General features: G+C 40.8%; 1 protein-coding gene across 1 annotated transcript; it reads right to left on the bottom strand.

Annotated features, from left to right (window-relative positions):
* Positions 1 to 1,802: 1,802 nt before the first annotated feature.
* Positions 1,803 to 16,362, bottom strand: LOC116497396 (eosinophil peroxidase-like). Its single transcript, XM_032201131.1, has 14 exons — positions 16,356 to 16,362; positions 15,350 to 15,427; positions 14,649 to 14,742; positions 13,840 to 14,015; positions 11,963 to 12,080; positions 9,069 to 9,198; positions 8,226 to 8,426; positions 7,817 to 8,132; positions 6,462 to 6,622; positions 5,655 to 5,907; positions 4,158 to 4,328; positions 3,084 to 3,321; positions 2,376 to 2,593; positions 1,803 to 1,822 (listed from the first exon to the last, which is right to left on the bottom strand). Exons 1-14 carry the CDS (start codon positions 16,360 to 16,362, stop codon positions 1,803 to 1,805), a joined length of 2,181 nt encoding a protein of 726 aa, XP_032057022.1.
* Positions 16,363 to 16,851: the final 489 nt, after the last annotated feature.

The raw sequence follows: 16,851 nt of genomic DNA, 5'->3' as shown, positions 1-16,851 counted from the left end.
CGAACAGCAGAAAGGTATTGCTTGACACCCTTACCATAACATGATAATCTCGTGATTTTTAATACAACACATATTTTTCAATCCAAGTACACTCTGGAAGCTGCAGCTGCTCCCAGAATGAATTTTCTGAATACTTCCTAGTTCTTCTCTGTCTTCTCCATCTCCTCAACACAATTTCTGTGGCAGGTTAGGGAGAATAGAGTACCAGTAGACATCAAATTATCAAATATCTTTTTTTTTTTTAAAAAAAGCTTGAGTTTCAGGCACTGAACTTCATTTTTACCATTGGCTGTTTGTGATTGAAAAAGTAAAAGTGTTTTGTGTTTGTATATGGGCCAGCCTGGTAGCCATGGTGTGGAAGAGACGCAGCTCTCCAAGACCCCCAAGGAGTCCTATGAGCAAGGACCTGAGAAGTGTCTGGGTCTCTGTTGCTGTAAAAGACCTGGATCTGGTCTATGCTGCCTAGGAAACCTGGCCAGGTGAGTCCTGGGGACCATGGGGAACAGCCACCTCTGGTAGGACTGCATTTATTTGGCTTGCCTGGCATCTTGGCCTCCTCTGCCCAAGGGCATCACTGCCTTACCCTGTTCCCAGCCTGCTGGGGGATCATGAAGCAGCATGGTCCACATGCTCAATCACACACCTGGCAGCTATCAGTGTGAAGCGTGGGGCACTCTGGGCTGAGACACACATGCCTGCACACCCACTAGGCAAAGCCTGCATGCAGTTGCTGTAGCCATGGAAATTTACAAGCATCTCCTTCATTAGTCCTCGCCAGAGAGGTACCTGCTCCACCCAGAAACTTCAGGCATGATTCCACCTTAAACTGCTGCCTTCATGCTCCCATTCCCCTCTTTGCCTCCTGGTTGTGCCAAGGAGAGATGGAAACTTAACATAATTTTTGCATGTTTGGTATTTACTGATTTAATACAGTCTTGGGAGCGATCATTTAACCAGATGATTAATTTTTAGCCCTAATGTTTGTGGTTTACATACCAGTCAATTTACAGTTTGCTTTTTTTGTGCTGATAAGTTTAGCAATGAACCATAGTCAAAGAATATTTTGGGACAGATGTTTGACATACCAGAATGGATGCCAAATGCAGATGAGTGCATTTAATGTATTTTATTAATGCTCAGCACAAACACATCTTCACAATGGAGTTAAGTAAAAGTTGTCTCTAGGCTTCAAGATGCAGCTGCCATTCTCCAGCATCTTCCAAGAGTGAAATCTCACTGCTAACTAGAAACTGCACTTCTCCTCTCCCCCCCCCCCCCCCCCGAAGTTACACTCTTTAGCAAAACAAGGAGATAAGTAACATTGGGATAAAGATTATATGTTACATGCACTTGCTAGATTCTGAGCAGATACAAAGGATAAGGAATTTGATTTAGAAGGCTAAATTACTACTACTGTAATTAGGAGATCATAAATAAGGACAATGTTTGAAACCTGTTTCATGCAAGCACCTTGGCTTCCAGATTTCCCTCCCCTTCAGGATGGGAAAAGCAGAAAATTCCTTCTTTGATTGTGCTTTTAAACATTCATAAAACAAAAGGCACCTAATTGAGTCTTGTAAACCTCGGAAAATTTTTAAGGCAATAGGTGATAAAATGTCACTACTTTATCTGAATAATTTAATTACAGAAAGCTTTTACAAAAGAATGAGAAAAAAAATACAGTACAGTAAATGAAACAGTGGTATCAGTCTTGAGCTCCTCTCTGGGAAAACACATGCCAGATGCTCACTACAGCAGTTAGTTGAACATGACATACAGGCAGAATGCACAGCTTAGTGCCGTCAAAAGAAGTTTCCAGTACCTGTTGGAAGAGCGAGATTAGAAGCTATAAATGAAGCAGAAAAGGCTACTGAATAGCAAAAAGTCTTTGCTGGACACAGTATTTCCCTCCACATTTTTATTTGATAGTGTAACTTAAAATACTGTAATTCCTCAGGGAAGGCAAAAGGAAAGTAGGGGCTTAGACCAGCAGAGTAAGAGTTTGAAGCAGTTTGGATAATTCTGATTGATTTCTTCATAGACACCTTTCCTATGAAGAAAGACTCCAGATATCTTGGAATAACTTATCTGACTTGGAATGTTTCCTAGAGAAGGACACATTCACAGAGGCCAAAACAGATTGGACTGTCAGGGATTTTCCATCAAGTTGAAGAGGAAGAATTAGGCTGCTAAGGAGGGGATTATGAGAAGAGTAGGCTAACAGCTTGTGCGCTTCCTGTTGTGTCTGAGTGGGGCTGAATGGATGGACATACTGTATTCTGGGGGCAGGATCACTATGATGACCTTAATTCTTTTATTTCTTTAGGTAGATCAGATTTAGTATTTTCGAGAGACAAAGGAAGTCCCCTGAGTACCTTTCCTGCCACTCTCAGGTTCATCTTTCCAGGCTGAGAGATTGAGCATGTCAATCTCATGGCAGTCAACGAAGTTCTCAGGATAAGTGCTGGCTTGGAACATGTCCCGGGGTAACTTTTTGATATGAGTATTATCACAGATCACCTTCGACAGAGAAACTTTTTTCAGTGCATGTAACTGCTGCAGAGTGAAAACTCCTGGTTTCTCCCACCAGAATCTGCAATGATATTTACAGAAGCAGCTTATAGTCTCCTTCAAGGCACTTGATGCTGTTTACTTCCCAAAATGGAAATCTGGCCAAGATGAATCCCAGTTCAGATCCACCTTAATTCATCAGGCCATAAGCACAACACTTTGGAAAGAGGTGTCTCCAGGTGTGACTTCTGCCACACTCATCTGCTGGTACACAGCATCACCAGGTTGCTGGGACACAGTGACTGATCCTCCTCCCTTCTGTACGTTGAGAGCAAATGTCACCTCAAGCAGAGCCTGCTGCAGATCACCCATGGCCTGGAGCTGGTGCTCCTCAGACACGTGGGTCTGTATGGCTGGGCTGTAAGAAAGAACCCTTTGACAACTAGGGCTAAAATCAAGGTGTGAGTCCTTCTGGGAGCACTCAGTGATGTGTTAGCGATGGGCTGGATCAGTACAAGGCATAAAATGTAACCATTTTTCCCCATAATAAATGCCATGGGAGAGCCACCTACCTGTCTCCGTCACGCAGGTTCCTGAACTGGGTGCCAATGATGCAGGCCAGGAGGGGCCCGACTCTACCCTGGGGAATGAAGGGCTCTGCAATTGCACCAATCCAAAGGTCAATATTGTCTGGTGTCCCATACAAGTCCATGAACTTCTTGGCCAATTTGGAGTTGCCTAGCACCTCAGAGAGTTCTTCTACACTTTGAGGCTGGGAGAGCCCACAGAAGCGTCTCCAGGCATTGTAACCTGCAAAAGCAGAAGCTGGTCAGGACCCATGTCTCCCCACTATCTGCTTATGCTCAGAAGCTAAACAGACCCCTGAGGTCATGAGCAACATCTGCTTCTTCACATGGCATTAAAGAATTTGGAAGACATTCTTACCTAGGTAGAGACAGTCACAACAGATGTTCTCAAAAGTTGTTTTTATATGCACATACTAACATTTTGGGTTTTCTTTACACATGACTACCAGTTCAGCCCATCCTGTCACTTAGAGCTACCTGGTGCTGATGGTGAATGCACCAGTTCTTGCAGGAGGCAAAATGCCTAGGATCAAAATTGTAGGAAAGACATTTTGTTGTGCTTATCCCAAAAACACCAATTCCTCTGCAGCACCTGGAGGCGATCATCCCCATGGGTAAAAACCACTTCTGCTCAGAGTTGTGGGTTGTCTGAAGACATAAAACGAGTCTTGATGGGCAAAGAACAGATGGTCTGTCCAGCTTAGATGAAAACTGAACTTTGTCACTTGGGTCTGTACTTTCTGTACACCACACGCTTTCTTGGCAATACACCACTGCTTCTTCCACCCTTTAATACATTATTCCAATTATCATCTTTGCTCTCCAGGTCCCTTGTCCTCTTCTTACTTCCTCAGAGAAAAATCTGTATAATAGACTCTTCTTCCCTGAGTCTGTCTATCCATTCTTCCACCTCAAATCAAAGTACTGTTTTTTTGTTTGTTTGTTTGTTTGTTTTTTCCCCATTGGTTTGGAAAAAGCTTGGTACATTCATGAAGCTGCTATAAACAACCAAGAAAAAGGAATTTTATTCACAGGATCTGTGGACTTGTGTCTCCTTACCTGGAAGGCCATGGTCTCTTCCCCGCTGCAAATTCAGGGCTGCTAGATCCAGACCCATTACAGCAGTCTGTTCAAAAAGGTGGTTCTGGAGCTCCTCAACAAGCAGTTGATTCTGTTTCATTAGTTTTGCATGATCAACAACCATGCCTCGTATCAGAGGGTCAATGCCACCTGCATTCATTGCAAATCAGGAAAGGACTTATCTTTTTACCAAGTTCCAGCTTTGATGGGCCCTTCTATGCAGCTGAAACAGTGCTGCATTAGATCATTTTTCTACTCTGAGCAGTGTAGTTCCACAATTCCATCTCAGCATATGCTAGTGCCTATGTACATATCTGCAAAGGCCAGCTGATAAGGCCCCCCTTCAGCAACCAGATTCCCTATCCCTTCCTGTCCCTCAACCTTCCTTTCTTCAACCTTAAATGAACTTGTTGCCAACCGGTACCCCCAGGTCCCTTTTTGCAGATCTGCTCCTTAGGCAGTCAGTCCCCAACACACACTGATGTACGGGGTTCCATCCAAAGTTTTGTTCTGCAATTTACTTTGTTTAGAATTAGCTATCAACTGAGAAATATTTACTGGAACATTAAATGAAAAAAAATAAAATCAATTCATGTCTGTTTGTCTATGTCTTTTTCATAGCCATTAAGACAGAATTACAAAAACACAGTAAAACTGGCTGCATGCGTACATTTTGGTATATTTTCCATAATTAGTGAGATAATTCATTTTGGAGGAGACATTTGTCTTCCTTGGAAAGATTCATGCCTGCAGACATTAGCTGTATAAGAGCTGGATTCCATAATTCTCTTTAGAGTCATAAAGAGACCACTAGAAAGCAATTATCCTGTCTTAGCTCAGTTGGATTGATGTGTCACCCTCTGGCAATGGCTACCAACTACAGGGGGTTATAAAAAAAAAAAAAAAAACTTGCTTAGTCTGGCCTAAATTTTGGTTGACTGATTTTTGGCACTGTGAATCTTGTGCCTCCCAGAACAGCATGAGCACTACAGTATTTGAGTGAAGGCACAGTGCTCACACTGTCAGGTCTCACTGAGATGATAGGCCACCTGAGACGCAGATTTGATCTGTTACATATTCTGGTTATTTACTGGCATGTTCAGAATACAAATGCAATGATGTAGTGGGTGCTCAATAACATTCAGTGACTGGAGTATTACAACATGTAATTTTGGGCAGAGCTCCTTCCCCTGGGTACAGTATAGGTTCAATGTTCTTGTGATATGTTTGGAGACAGTTCTGCAGGACTGTTCTGATGTGCCACATCTAGCAGACCACTCATTTGTCTTCAGCCCCTTGGGTAGACATGTCATGAGCAACTTTCAAGCTCAATGGCACTATAATTTCTGTTAAAAATTAAGTAAATAGAGCTAGAGCAGTTTTTGGAGTCTAGGCTTGTGTGTCTAACCAGTGTACCTCCACCTGAGTGCCTACTTCAGGACCAGATCAAGACTGCTGGCTGCCCTATGTTCTTACCTTCTGTTATAATTCTCCAAGAAGCACAAAATGTCAGATGAAGAGGGACATGGGAAAATTGACCCATAGGCTGAAAACTGTCATCTAAACGGGATACAAAAGGCTGTACTGAGGTATGACCAAATCGGAAAGCCAAAGAGAAAACATTTGATACCGTAGGATTCATAGTCTCATTGTAACCACTGTACGAGGGTATCCACCTGTTAGTCTCCTCTCCAAGCACAAGTGGAAGATAATCCCTGTATGTTATTTTCTGAAAAAGGTATAAAAGCAGAGCAAGTGGTCAGCAGCTGTAGCAGAAATGCCATCAATGTCAAAGAGAACATGGAATCTCAGTGAACATAGAATCTTAGACCAGTGGCAGAGACATTGTAAGATAGTCAGGGAAGAGAGAGAAGAAAAAAAAAAAAAAAAAAAAAAAAAAAAAAAAAAAAAAGCAAGCTGTAGCAATAATATGAGTCTGGCAGGAGATGCTGAGGTAAAGTAATTGATTTAAAAAAAAAAAAAAAAGGCAGCATTAGAGAAAGGGGAGGAGGATTTTCCATGATTTCCATCCTGTTGTTACTACACAAGGTGACAAAGAGAACAGCTGAATTGAACATCTTCATATCTGCTAAAGAAAGTACACGTGGGTTTCACAAAACCTCTGGACATGCATGCTGTCTCAGGTGGACTGTGCTTATTCATGAGTTTTCAGCTCCCACAAATATCTCCATGAGTTATGCAAAGCACTATTTTTCCTCCTTTTACAGGAATAAAACCAATTTCTAAGGATGCAAGTGATAAACAGTGAGTAGTGGTTGGTACCTGAGTCATGGCAACTACGATCTTTCGACTCTCTTGGTAAAGCTTTTCGCCATCCCAGTGAGGATTTAACTTCCCCAGCTTTGTAACCAGGCGATTGTGCTCTCTGAGGAAGACAGTGTGCAGAGCAGAAAGTCCCAGGTTTTCAGTTACCCGTTTATCACCTATAAATGAAAATATTTTAGGAAGTTTGTAAGCTGCTTTTTATTTCAACTGCAGATTTTGATGTTAGGATAGACAAGCAGCAACCAATAGTGCTACTGACAGTAATGCTTGTGGTCACACTTCCTCACACTCATGACAGATATTTGTTTCCATCACAGACAATCCAGATCATTTATCCAAAAACCTTGGAAAGGGGGCTTTGGGCAATTTAAGCTAAATTGCACTTGTTCATGAAGTACCTGTAAACATATCATTTTGTGAAAATCTAATATCTGTCTTCCTCTTGTACCTCAAGGCTTTTAACTATCTTCCTTTGTATCACTGTGAATGTTTGTTTTTGAAAATCTATCTCAGTTCACTCAAGTTATGAACACCTCTGAGAGGCTTGTGAATATACTTTCAGCAGAGATGCTGGAGAGAAAACTGAGGTGATGTGGCAAAGTCCCTCAGGCAGCTTACAGAAGAAGCACCGAGTCCCTCCTCATTCAGCAAGGGGCTCTTCTCATGTGGAAGGAAAGTGACAATATTATGTAATGGGTACACGTTATATTCTTATCATTACCTTTGGAAGCTTCACATTTCTAGTTTTTTGTTTTGTTTTAATATTGTACTTATTCTGGACTACTTCCCAATTTAAATCAGTACCTTTTGAGTCATTGGCTTGTTTAAAATTCAGATTGAAATTTCTAGACTTGTCTTCAGATATATGTTGGGATATTCTTAAATATTAAAAATTTAGAATGTAGTATGAAGGAGTTACTAATAGAATTTAAGAGCTTTTAATTTTTAGTATTTATTGAATTGAAAACTGGTGAATTCTAGGTAGGAGGGAAAAGATCACTGAGAAGTTTTAAACTGTTATTTAAACTTTTGAAGGGGGTGGGGGAGGATTTGCTGTAACTCTTTCTGGAAATGAAAATAAAGTCACTTTTGTATTTAATTAAACAATTTAAACAATTTAATTTAAATAATTTATTTAATTAAACAAATTAAACAATTATTGTTTTGTTATTACTCTTTCTAAATTTAGGAGTGGTCTCTGTCTTTCACCTTATAAATTCACGTCTTGCAGCGCCTCATACAAATATAAAGAGACATGAGACAAGTGACCATAACAATCCTTTTTGGCTTTATGGACCATTAAAATATCACTGTTGCTGCCAGGAGAAAATTACTCCATGGATGTACCTTACCTGCTTTAAAACAGGGGATGTTCATACTCTTGTTTGTGAGTACACAAATACTTTTTGTTTTGTTCTCAAAGGGCAATAACTCCAACCCTGCATCAGTAAAGTTCTGGTTCACAGCCAACAAACCCATCCAGCTGGTCTGATTTCTAAGACTCTTTGCCACAGAGTCTTCGCTCCCATACACCATGCTGGCATCAATGAATGAGCTGACTGCATTGATCTGCTCGCGGGTAAATGTCCTGGAATTGCACACTGAAGCTGACTGGATGAACGGCATACAAGAATTTGATCTCAGCACCCGTGGGTCATCAGGGGGGAACTAAAGCAAACAAACGTAAGCAATGCCTCAGAGAAAGTTGTGTGGCTTTTTTTATTATTAAGGTGGCATGGGATGGAACAAAATTCATGGTACCTTGATTGGGAAGCAAGGGGACTTGAAGGTACAGTCGGTCTCACAGTGAAGATCCGGGTTTGCTCCTGCACCACTGGAAGGGGCTAAGTCTATATCGTGGCTGACCCACTGGCCCCAGTGCATGAAGAAAAGAGAGAGCTCTTGATCCTGAGTAACGTTCTCATTGCCTGTTCGAGCAAGTTCATTGGACACTCTTCGAACCTGCAGAAAATCAAAATTAACATGTGTGGACTATCTGTTCCAAGATGAATTTGCCTCTCAGCATAACACCTACCATGAGAACATGGCTAAGATGATCTCAGATATGTTCATAAGAGTTAGTTATGGCTTTGAACAGCCCCATGCCATGTCTCAGTTGGACTAAAATTGATGTGATTATAGCCTCCAGCCCTTTTGCAGCACCATCTTAACTCCACAATCACTCAGCCAAGCCTCACTTCATGGCAGGCTCAATGTGAGGTATGTGCACATACCCATAAAGACAAGATGGCTTAGGAACAGCCAAGCCTCCTTGCATGTATAAAAATCCTGTTGTATCTGAGTACACCCTGGTGCTGTCTGCACCAAACCCGAAAATGCACACTTCTGAAAGTATTTTGATGTTGCCCTGGCTTTGCTTAGTGAAGTACTTGCGTCATTGTTTCTCATCTCTGTCTCTGACAAACACATGAGCCCATGCCACAACTTCATTTCAGAAAACAATCTCTAAGTTAGTACCTGATTTAGCAGCCAATTTACACTCTAGGTGTTGTCATTGTTTCACTTCTGATGAAAGTGAATAACTTTCTGCTTCCTGAGGGCAACGTTCACTACTATTACTCAGACAAGAGTAACTGTTCTCACCAGTGGGAGTGGAAATCCATTGTAAAGCTTTCCTTCACTTACTCCTCTGGGAACAGACACTCCATCTTCATATGCCGCTGGGAGCCAGCGAACAAATGCATGGTTGGAGGCCCCAAAATGAGAATGCTTTCTGGAACATCACAAGAAGAAATGCAAACACTGGTATTATTTCATAGATAATTTAATTATTTCAGGCATGTAGACAAATGCTTTCCAGGCCTTTAATCCATGTCTGATTATTCCAGTAACAAAGGTGATAGCCAGAAAACACTGAGAAGTAAACAATACCAAGATTATGACTGATTATTATTATAAATTCCAAATAAAATTAATATAATGTCATGAGGAATCTTTTCTTATTTTTTTCTAAGTTTATTTATTGAAGTTTATCTAAATAAACTTTTTAAAAAAATAAGATTCCTCATGACATTAAATTAATTTTATTTGGAATTTATATCTCTCTAGCACCTTGCTCACACAAAATCACAGTCTCACAGTAAGGCCATCATCAATTATCAGGGTGGCCATGCTTTGTCCAGTTGAGGCTTGGAAGCCTCAAAGGATGAAGATCCTCCACCAAAGGATGAAGGTCTCTCACCTCAGTGGGGACCAGTCCCAAGGCTGCTCCTTCGGGAAGTTTTCCCCTTGTCCAGCATGAACAGCTCAAAGTGCTATCTGCAGTTATAGTAAGTATATTTTCCCACATTAATTAGAAGAATTTGACTCCATTGTTTAGTAACTACACTTCAAATAGCTGATGCAGATACTAGATCTGCTTTTGGCCTCCTCCTAGCCAAACTACAGAAGCCTAGCTTCCTTCACCCCTTCTCAGGGGCCATGTGCTCTAGGCCCCTGATATTCCTGAAAGTCCTCTGCTAAATCCTCACTAGTTTTTTTTGCATCCCTCATGAATTATGGACTATCCAAAACTGGACCCTCTATCTGCACGTCATGTTCCTCCTCCTCCTTCTATAGTCCAATATGTCATGGGCCCTATTTGCAGTACAAATGAATAGTTGCAAGGTGAGAGCATTCTTAAACTTATCTGTGTGCCTACCAGTTTTGAAGACAGGTTTCCTCAGCTGACTTGGCACAATAAGAGAGTTAGTCCTGGTTGTGACTTGAAACACTAAAAGCAACTTCCTTGTAGGGAGCTATGAAGCATCAGATTTTTTCCCCAAACATCCTTTGAAATCACTCAGTTAATAAACTCAAGGTTAACTTCAGTTAACTAGGCAATCTTGAAAGGAGGTAGGTTATACATTTCTACACTATAACTACGTTATCAATAACATTAGTAAAACTTGTTCAGAAGAACAATAATACTGGTTGAGCTAATGATCTGTGACTCTAGGGACATAGTAAAACAGGCTATTTTGATGAAGATAGTTACTGAATATCAGCTTATGCACATCAACTGTCTGTGTATAAGCTTTTAAATCAATAAACACAGAGTAATACCTGTCTATACTGAAAAAGGGGTAGTATACCCAGAATTCACACCAACGTGCTGTGAAATTAGAGCATGCCCTAGAACAAATGCCACACTATAGCTGAAGCAATTACAAAATAAATAAATCGGTACAGAGCCCATTACCACCACAGCTTGTTTTGATTGCTATTATTGTCCTTACAGGAAATTTTTGCAGAGTATTCAAGCACTATCTCATGGTGTGCATCTCAGGCTGAGCAAGATCCATTTTAAATGATCTTTATATAACACAGAGTGCCTTTGTTACTGAGTATCTTGTTATCTCACTGGATTAGGAAGCCAGAAGACAACCCTACCGTGAGCCTAAGAAACAGCATGGGCATAGCTGCTCTTTGGGTGCTGAAGCCTCTGTGGATGGAGTGAAAGTACAGATTAACCATAATGCCAGCACTGAGTATGAGCTCCCCGCACAGGTCATATAGAGCTGTGATGTCCAATCATATCTGGGGTGTGGAGTTAGCACATCAGGCAGCAAATCTGTGGTAGACCAGGACAGTATGCTTTGCTTTCCAAGTATCAAGCTAGAAATTTTCTGCTCATCAAAAATCCCAACCAAACAAAAACAAACAAACAAAAAGCTATCAAGGAGAAACAAACCAAAGTATGATCCTAGGTTTGAACCAGGAAGTAAGAATGCCCAGAAAAGTGAAAAACTCTTTTTTCCAGCTTAAAGTATCGTGCTATGCAGAGCTAAAAAGCCAAGAATGAAAGTCTTTTGATGCATAAGAATGGGAAGCAAATAAGAGTATGTACTTGGATAGCCACAGATATGCTGAGAGTTATAAAGATGTGTTTATACAAACCAGGCACTAAAATTAGTCTCATGTGCCATAATTCTTAGTGGAGTATAACAAACAAGGATTATTTATATTCGCAGGACCCATGAGACCTATGTTTTTAAAAATATTTTTTAGGTAGTATGTCCAAGAAATCTGAAGTTAAAAATTTTTTATAATCAACACTCATCAGGTTCAAAACTTGGAGTCTCCCTAAGGCTGGGAAAATCAATATTACTAGTATTACAAAGGAGGAAGGGGAGGTTTTCTGGGACCTCAAACAGAGAGTGTGGTAGGATTCCATAGTCCCCAAATATTCTTTCCTCAACTTTTGACCTTCCCCACCCCAGGAATTCCTTTCCTTCAGCCAAAGCAATGTATGGAGAGCAGTGGACTTATATGCAAAATTTTCAAGACATGTCTTTTTTCCTGCCAGGTATAAGTAGAAATGAAACATCTGATACTGGCATCACTAAAAAATAATAATAACAATTAAAAAACAAACAAACAAAAAACAACAGATATTTCACTCTTCTTGTCCTTTTGAAAGGTACACAAATGACTTTAAGATTTCTAACCAAGTGAATGCATAAACTGGAAACTCCTTGCCCACACACAGATCCTACCTGTTGTTACACTCTCCAGTAATGGTCCGGTAAATATCATCCTCTGGGCATTTAATAGAATGATAGTCACAGCCAGTTTCTCTGGAAATCATCTCCTTCTGTTTTCTGTCTAGGAGGTCTGCAAAAGAAACCATGCAAAATAACATTCACTCTTATTGTATCTTTTTGGTATTCTAAGTTAATGCTTGAAATTTCTGTATCCCTAGTAAGGTCAGCATCCACTGCACCAACATCAAATGTTATTTAAAACTTCCTCTGATTTAAACTGTATTCCACAAGAAGAATGCATTTTCTGCCATTCTGTTACCAATATCTGCCTACTTCATCTCTCAGCAACGCGAGAATCTTGGCATGGGAAACAGTGGGTCTATGCTGAAAATGTCAGCAACTAACTCCCACCAGATAACACTTCTTCTCAGGGATTTAAACTTGTACAATGGCTTTAACAAGCTCAGTGAATTTTCTCTGAAGATGAATCACAAATGGAGAAGGTTCATGCACTGACTTTTGGTGTCTAGAGTTGACAGCTTTCCTGAAGTTACTTAGGGGTAGTTACATTGAAGTTCAGCTTATGATTCATCTGACCAAATGCAGGTCTTCACTTATCCCTGTTCTATTACAGATATTTATCACAGGGCATTTATTGGCCTAAGAACACATACGCAAAAAGTTGCTGAGTACCAGCTGATATGCAGTAACTGGTTTCCTCATAATAACTTCTGCCTGTCTGTCTCTCTGTGCCACAGACCATTAGCTCATCCAGAATTACTCTGCTCTTACTAAGTCTAGTAACTACAAAAAAAAAAAAAAAAAGAAGAGGAGATGTGAGATACTATGAGAATAGTGGTAAGGCTGTGAGGCTTAGTAGGAAAGGATGACACCACAGAGCTCAGCACTAGTGAAGTTGTCTTAAACAAGAACTTCTTTGCACCAGCAAATTGTCAGCATCAGCTTGATGGTGGGCATGTTGCAGCTGCCAATTACCTGGCATTGCAGCCTGTGCTTTAGCAGCTGTGCTCAGCTCAAAGACTCCAGATGGCTGGTTCACACTCCTCAGCTGTGACACAATGTACCTCCAACATCAGCAAGGTCACATGACAATTGTTTTATTTGTTCTAGGAATTAATCCATTGGGAATAAAACAAGGAATACAGTCAGGACCACTGCAATAATTTGAAGAGCCCCGTTTGGTTGATATCTCAGAAACGTTCAGGCAGAATAGATGAGAAATTGCTCATCTGTATGTCCTTTATATTCTCTAGCACAGGCAAGGCTGGGTTGACTAGAGGCACACTAGCTGTGATCTGAGTCAGGACTGTGGAAATATAACAGCTGTGTTTCCATTGTTAATTTGATCCCTAAAACCTTTTGTCATCTCTGGGCAAGGAAAGCTGGGATGGCATGGAATAACTTTCCAGGAGATTTGGAGACCATCATCACCAGCAAAGTTTTACATTTGACTGGGAACAAAATCATGAGCATGTAGATGTGCTTCTGTCCTTGGAGGCTAGAGTCTCTTGACATTCAGCATGGTTTGTCGCAGATTTATTCTACTTATTCTTAGCAACCTTGTTACTACCCCATTCACTCTAGGTTTTGTTTTTTTTTAATCATCAAAGATATGAGTTGAAAGAGGCAGTGCCAAACTGATGATTAATACACCAGGTGGTCTGGGTCTGCCTCTGAACACACTTTATCTTTCCACTACTTACAGAGTCTACTCACCCAGGACCATAAAGTCAAACAGAACCAGCTTTGTTTCTGTAGGGAAGGGCTTTATAACCAGTTGTTTGGATCATGGCAGAGCTGCTCTCTAATGTGCCTGCTGTGATAGCTTTTCTGCTGTTGGCAAGATATTTTGGACTAAACCACATTACCTGTAACATTGAATCTCCCCTTCCCAAGCAGCTGCAGCTTTCCTTTGAGGAGTTTCAAGGTAGTTTCCAAATAGTCAGCAGCACGGACTGCACATCTGGTTCTTCCTACAGGCTCCTTTAAGTGCTTCAGGAAATCCATGGAGCTGGCAACTTTTTCCTCTAGTTTTTGCTTTAAACTGAACAGGAAAGAGCCCCATGAAGTGACATCTTCTGCCCTGCAGGGCTGGTGTACTTAGTCATAACTGACTACTCATCAGGTTTGCATATCTCTATCTTAGGTAAATTTTGGAAAACAAGTCATTGTAATCCCTTTCAAGTTTGCTTTACATCCTTGTCACAATGAGTCCTGTTAAACTATATGAAAAGCTAGAAAAAAAAAAATCTGTGGAAAACTGAGTTATTCAGTCACTGGATAAAACTTTACATTTAGGATGTCCTAATATATATTCTGTGAACAGAAACTGCCTTGGATATGCTGCTTCTGTTCCTGGCCCCAGGAATCTTTTGTAGAAAAAGGGACTCGTCCCCAAAACAGCCTGCTGCCTGGAACTGGCTTTCGGGGACAATACAAATGGTATAAACCAGTTCCTGGTTTTTGACTCCCTTTAACTTTAGTGACACAGAAACAGCATGCTCATACCACTAGACACCAGATCCAGCCATACTGAGGAAAAGGACCTCTTCAACTGTAACAGGGAGAGTCCTTAGATAAAGGTATCTCCTTAATAGACACACACTGGAGAGAAGAACAAATATATTTCCTCTTATTGCCTTATAATGTTGAAGCTGTTGTGCAAAAAAAGACTCACCTTTTTCGGGCACGTAAGTATGCTGAATCCACCAGCTGCCTGGCTTCATTTATGGTGCTCAGGAGAGATGAGTCTGATAGCACTTCCAAGTGCTCTACTCAAAAAAGGCAGAAATTGAGGATACTTTGATACTTTGTAGTGCACACCAGGAGCTACACGTCCCACTCTATCTCTGGGTGCTGGGGCACGTTGACTCACTTTACTTGCAATTCTCACTATGTTTTTAGCACTACTTTGACAGATTTGTCTGTTCCTCCTGTTCACCTGCTTTGTCCCATCACTAAGGTCATGAAAGTTATAGGACAGTAAGTGACTATAAAGTGATAGCTTATTATCCATGTCATACTTGACTCTGTTGGCTTTGGGACATCTTTAGAGAGTTAATTTTCACCCTTCTTTTTGAAGTTATTCTTCCCCTTAAGAAGGGACATTCACTTAAGATATAACATGGAAGAAGCCAAATATATGGTCTGTGACCAGTTTTACTGTCATAAAATGATACTCACGCCCTCAGAAGACCCAACAAGACAAGCTTCTTAGGCATTGATTTCATTGTCAGTGGGCAAATTTGAAGGGTATTTCAAACTTATATTGGAGCTATGACTAACTAGGAAATCAGACTGACTGAGTTTTGACTCAAATGGCCAATAAAACATCACATTTTTTCAAGCACAATATCAGCAGGAGGAAAACAAACTTACGATTTAATGAGGAGTCCAATGGCCCAACTAAGCAGAAGGTGATGATTACTCCTTGCAGAGTTACTATCAGTTTTATGCCTAGAGAGAAACAAAACATAATAATTCTCAGTTCACATAAATGAATGGGCAGAGCTTCCCTGAACCATCAGAAGGGATTGACAGGCCTTGTTTGGTTGGAGTATTTCTTTCATGACCCAGGAATAAAATACAGAACCCCTCTGATCAGATTTGTAGGTGGGATTCTGACTTGCAAAGACAGTAGCTGCAGGTCTTGGTGGGACACAAGGCTGTACCTGTGATGTAGGACATTTAATAAATTGCACTGAGTAATTGCCAAGGAGATAGCAAAATACAGTTCAACCTTCAGTGACAATGGTTGTCAGGAAAGTGTATTGGAAGAGGGCAGTGTCCCACTGTACGGAGATTGGGAGGGTCCGTTGCAGGTGGCTGGTGTGAAGGAGACTCCATAAATTCATGGTCAGCCTGACCTCTCTTCCCCTTCTCAGTCTTGTTACTGATGAGGAGGCAAATCTAGCACTGGTCCTCCAGACTTTATATATACAGTAGCAGAATGACTTCCTTGGAAGGAATTACTTAACAAAAAGGTTGTTATTATGTATATATATAAAGCCATTTAGTCAATATTTTAACAGTTTAGAACAGGAAATAAAGATAAAATTTGGAGGAACTGGTGAAATTCTCATCATGAGCCAGGCTATTTGTATTTGCAGCCTAGGGAAATTCTTCACAGGGATTGACAGCTGCTTATTCCTTGCAGTCTTTTACTGCCATGTATTGCTATGTGAGGGAGGAAAACTCGTTTTTCTCACTTCTCAAAATATATGTATTTCAGGTATGCTGGGAGAAGTAAGTAGAGACACCAGCTCCTAATGCTCTACTCTGTGTCCTCATCTCCTTGGGCTCAGTTAAGGAATGCATCAATACCCACACCAGAAATACCAAACTGGTTAAATACAGACTTAAGATTAAAAAGCACTGATCTTACCTTCCATCTCTGCAGAGTTCAAAACACTGGGAAACTAGCCAGTCATTTATAACATCTGCAGCAGGGCAGAAATCAGCTGGGTCTGAGCTGGGTGTGGCGAAAAAGGGAGAACTTGGGACCAGGTTGAGCCAAGAGGAAATATCTGCTGGTTTACTTTCCTGAATTAAGAAAGGTGCACACACCTCTATCCCTTTTTGGTAAATGTGTACTTCCTTTTTGAAAAAAATAAAATAAATAAATAAATAAAATTGGGGGGGGGGGGGGGGGGAAACAGTAAAAAGGGAAAAAGAATAAAGGCACACATTTCTTTTCTGCAAGGTGAAAGGGAACATCTTAATTTTATGAAGGTATAAGATGATGGTGAAATTTGGCTTCTTTTTTCCTTTTGGTTGACGTGTCTGCTGGTTTAGAAAGCCAGAGATGTGTCATTTTGCCAACATGTGTTTGCAGAGTATGCAAAGGTCAAAATAAGCATGTCTGCCTGGTGGACCTGTGG

This window comes from Aythya fuligula, chromosome 20, assembly GCF_009819795.1.
Source record: "Aythya fuligula isolate bAytFul2 chromosome 20, bAytFul2.pri, whole genome shotgun sequence".
Classification (NCBI taxonomy): domain Eukaryota; kingdom Metazoa; phylum Chordata; class Aves; order Anseriformes; family Anatidae; genus Aythya; species Aythya fuligula.
This window is presented reverse-complemented; position numbering and strand designations above follow the sequence as displayed.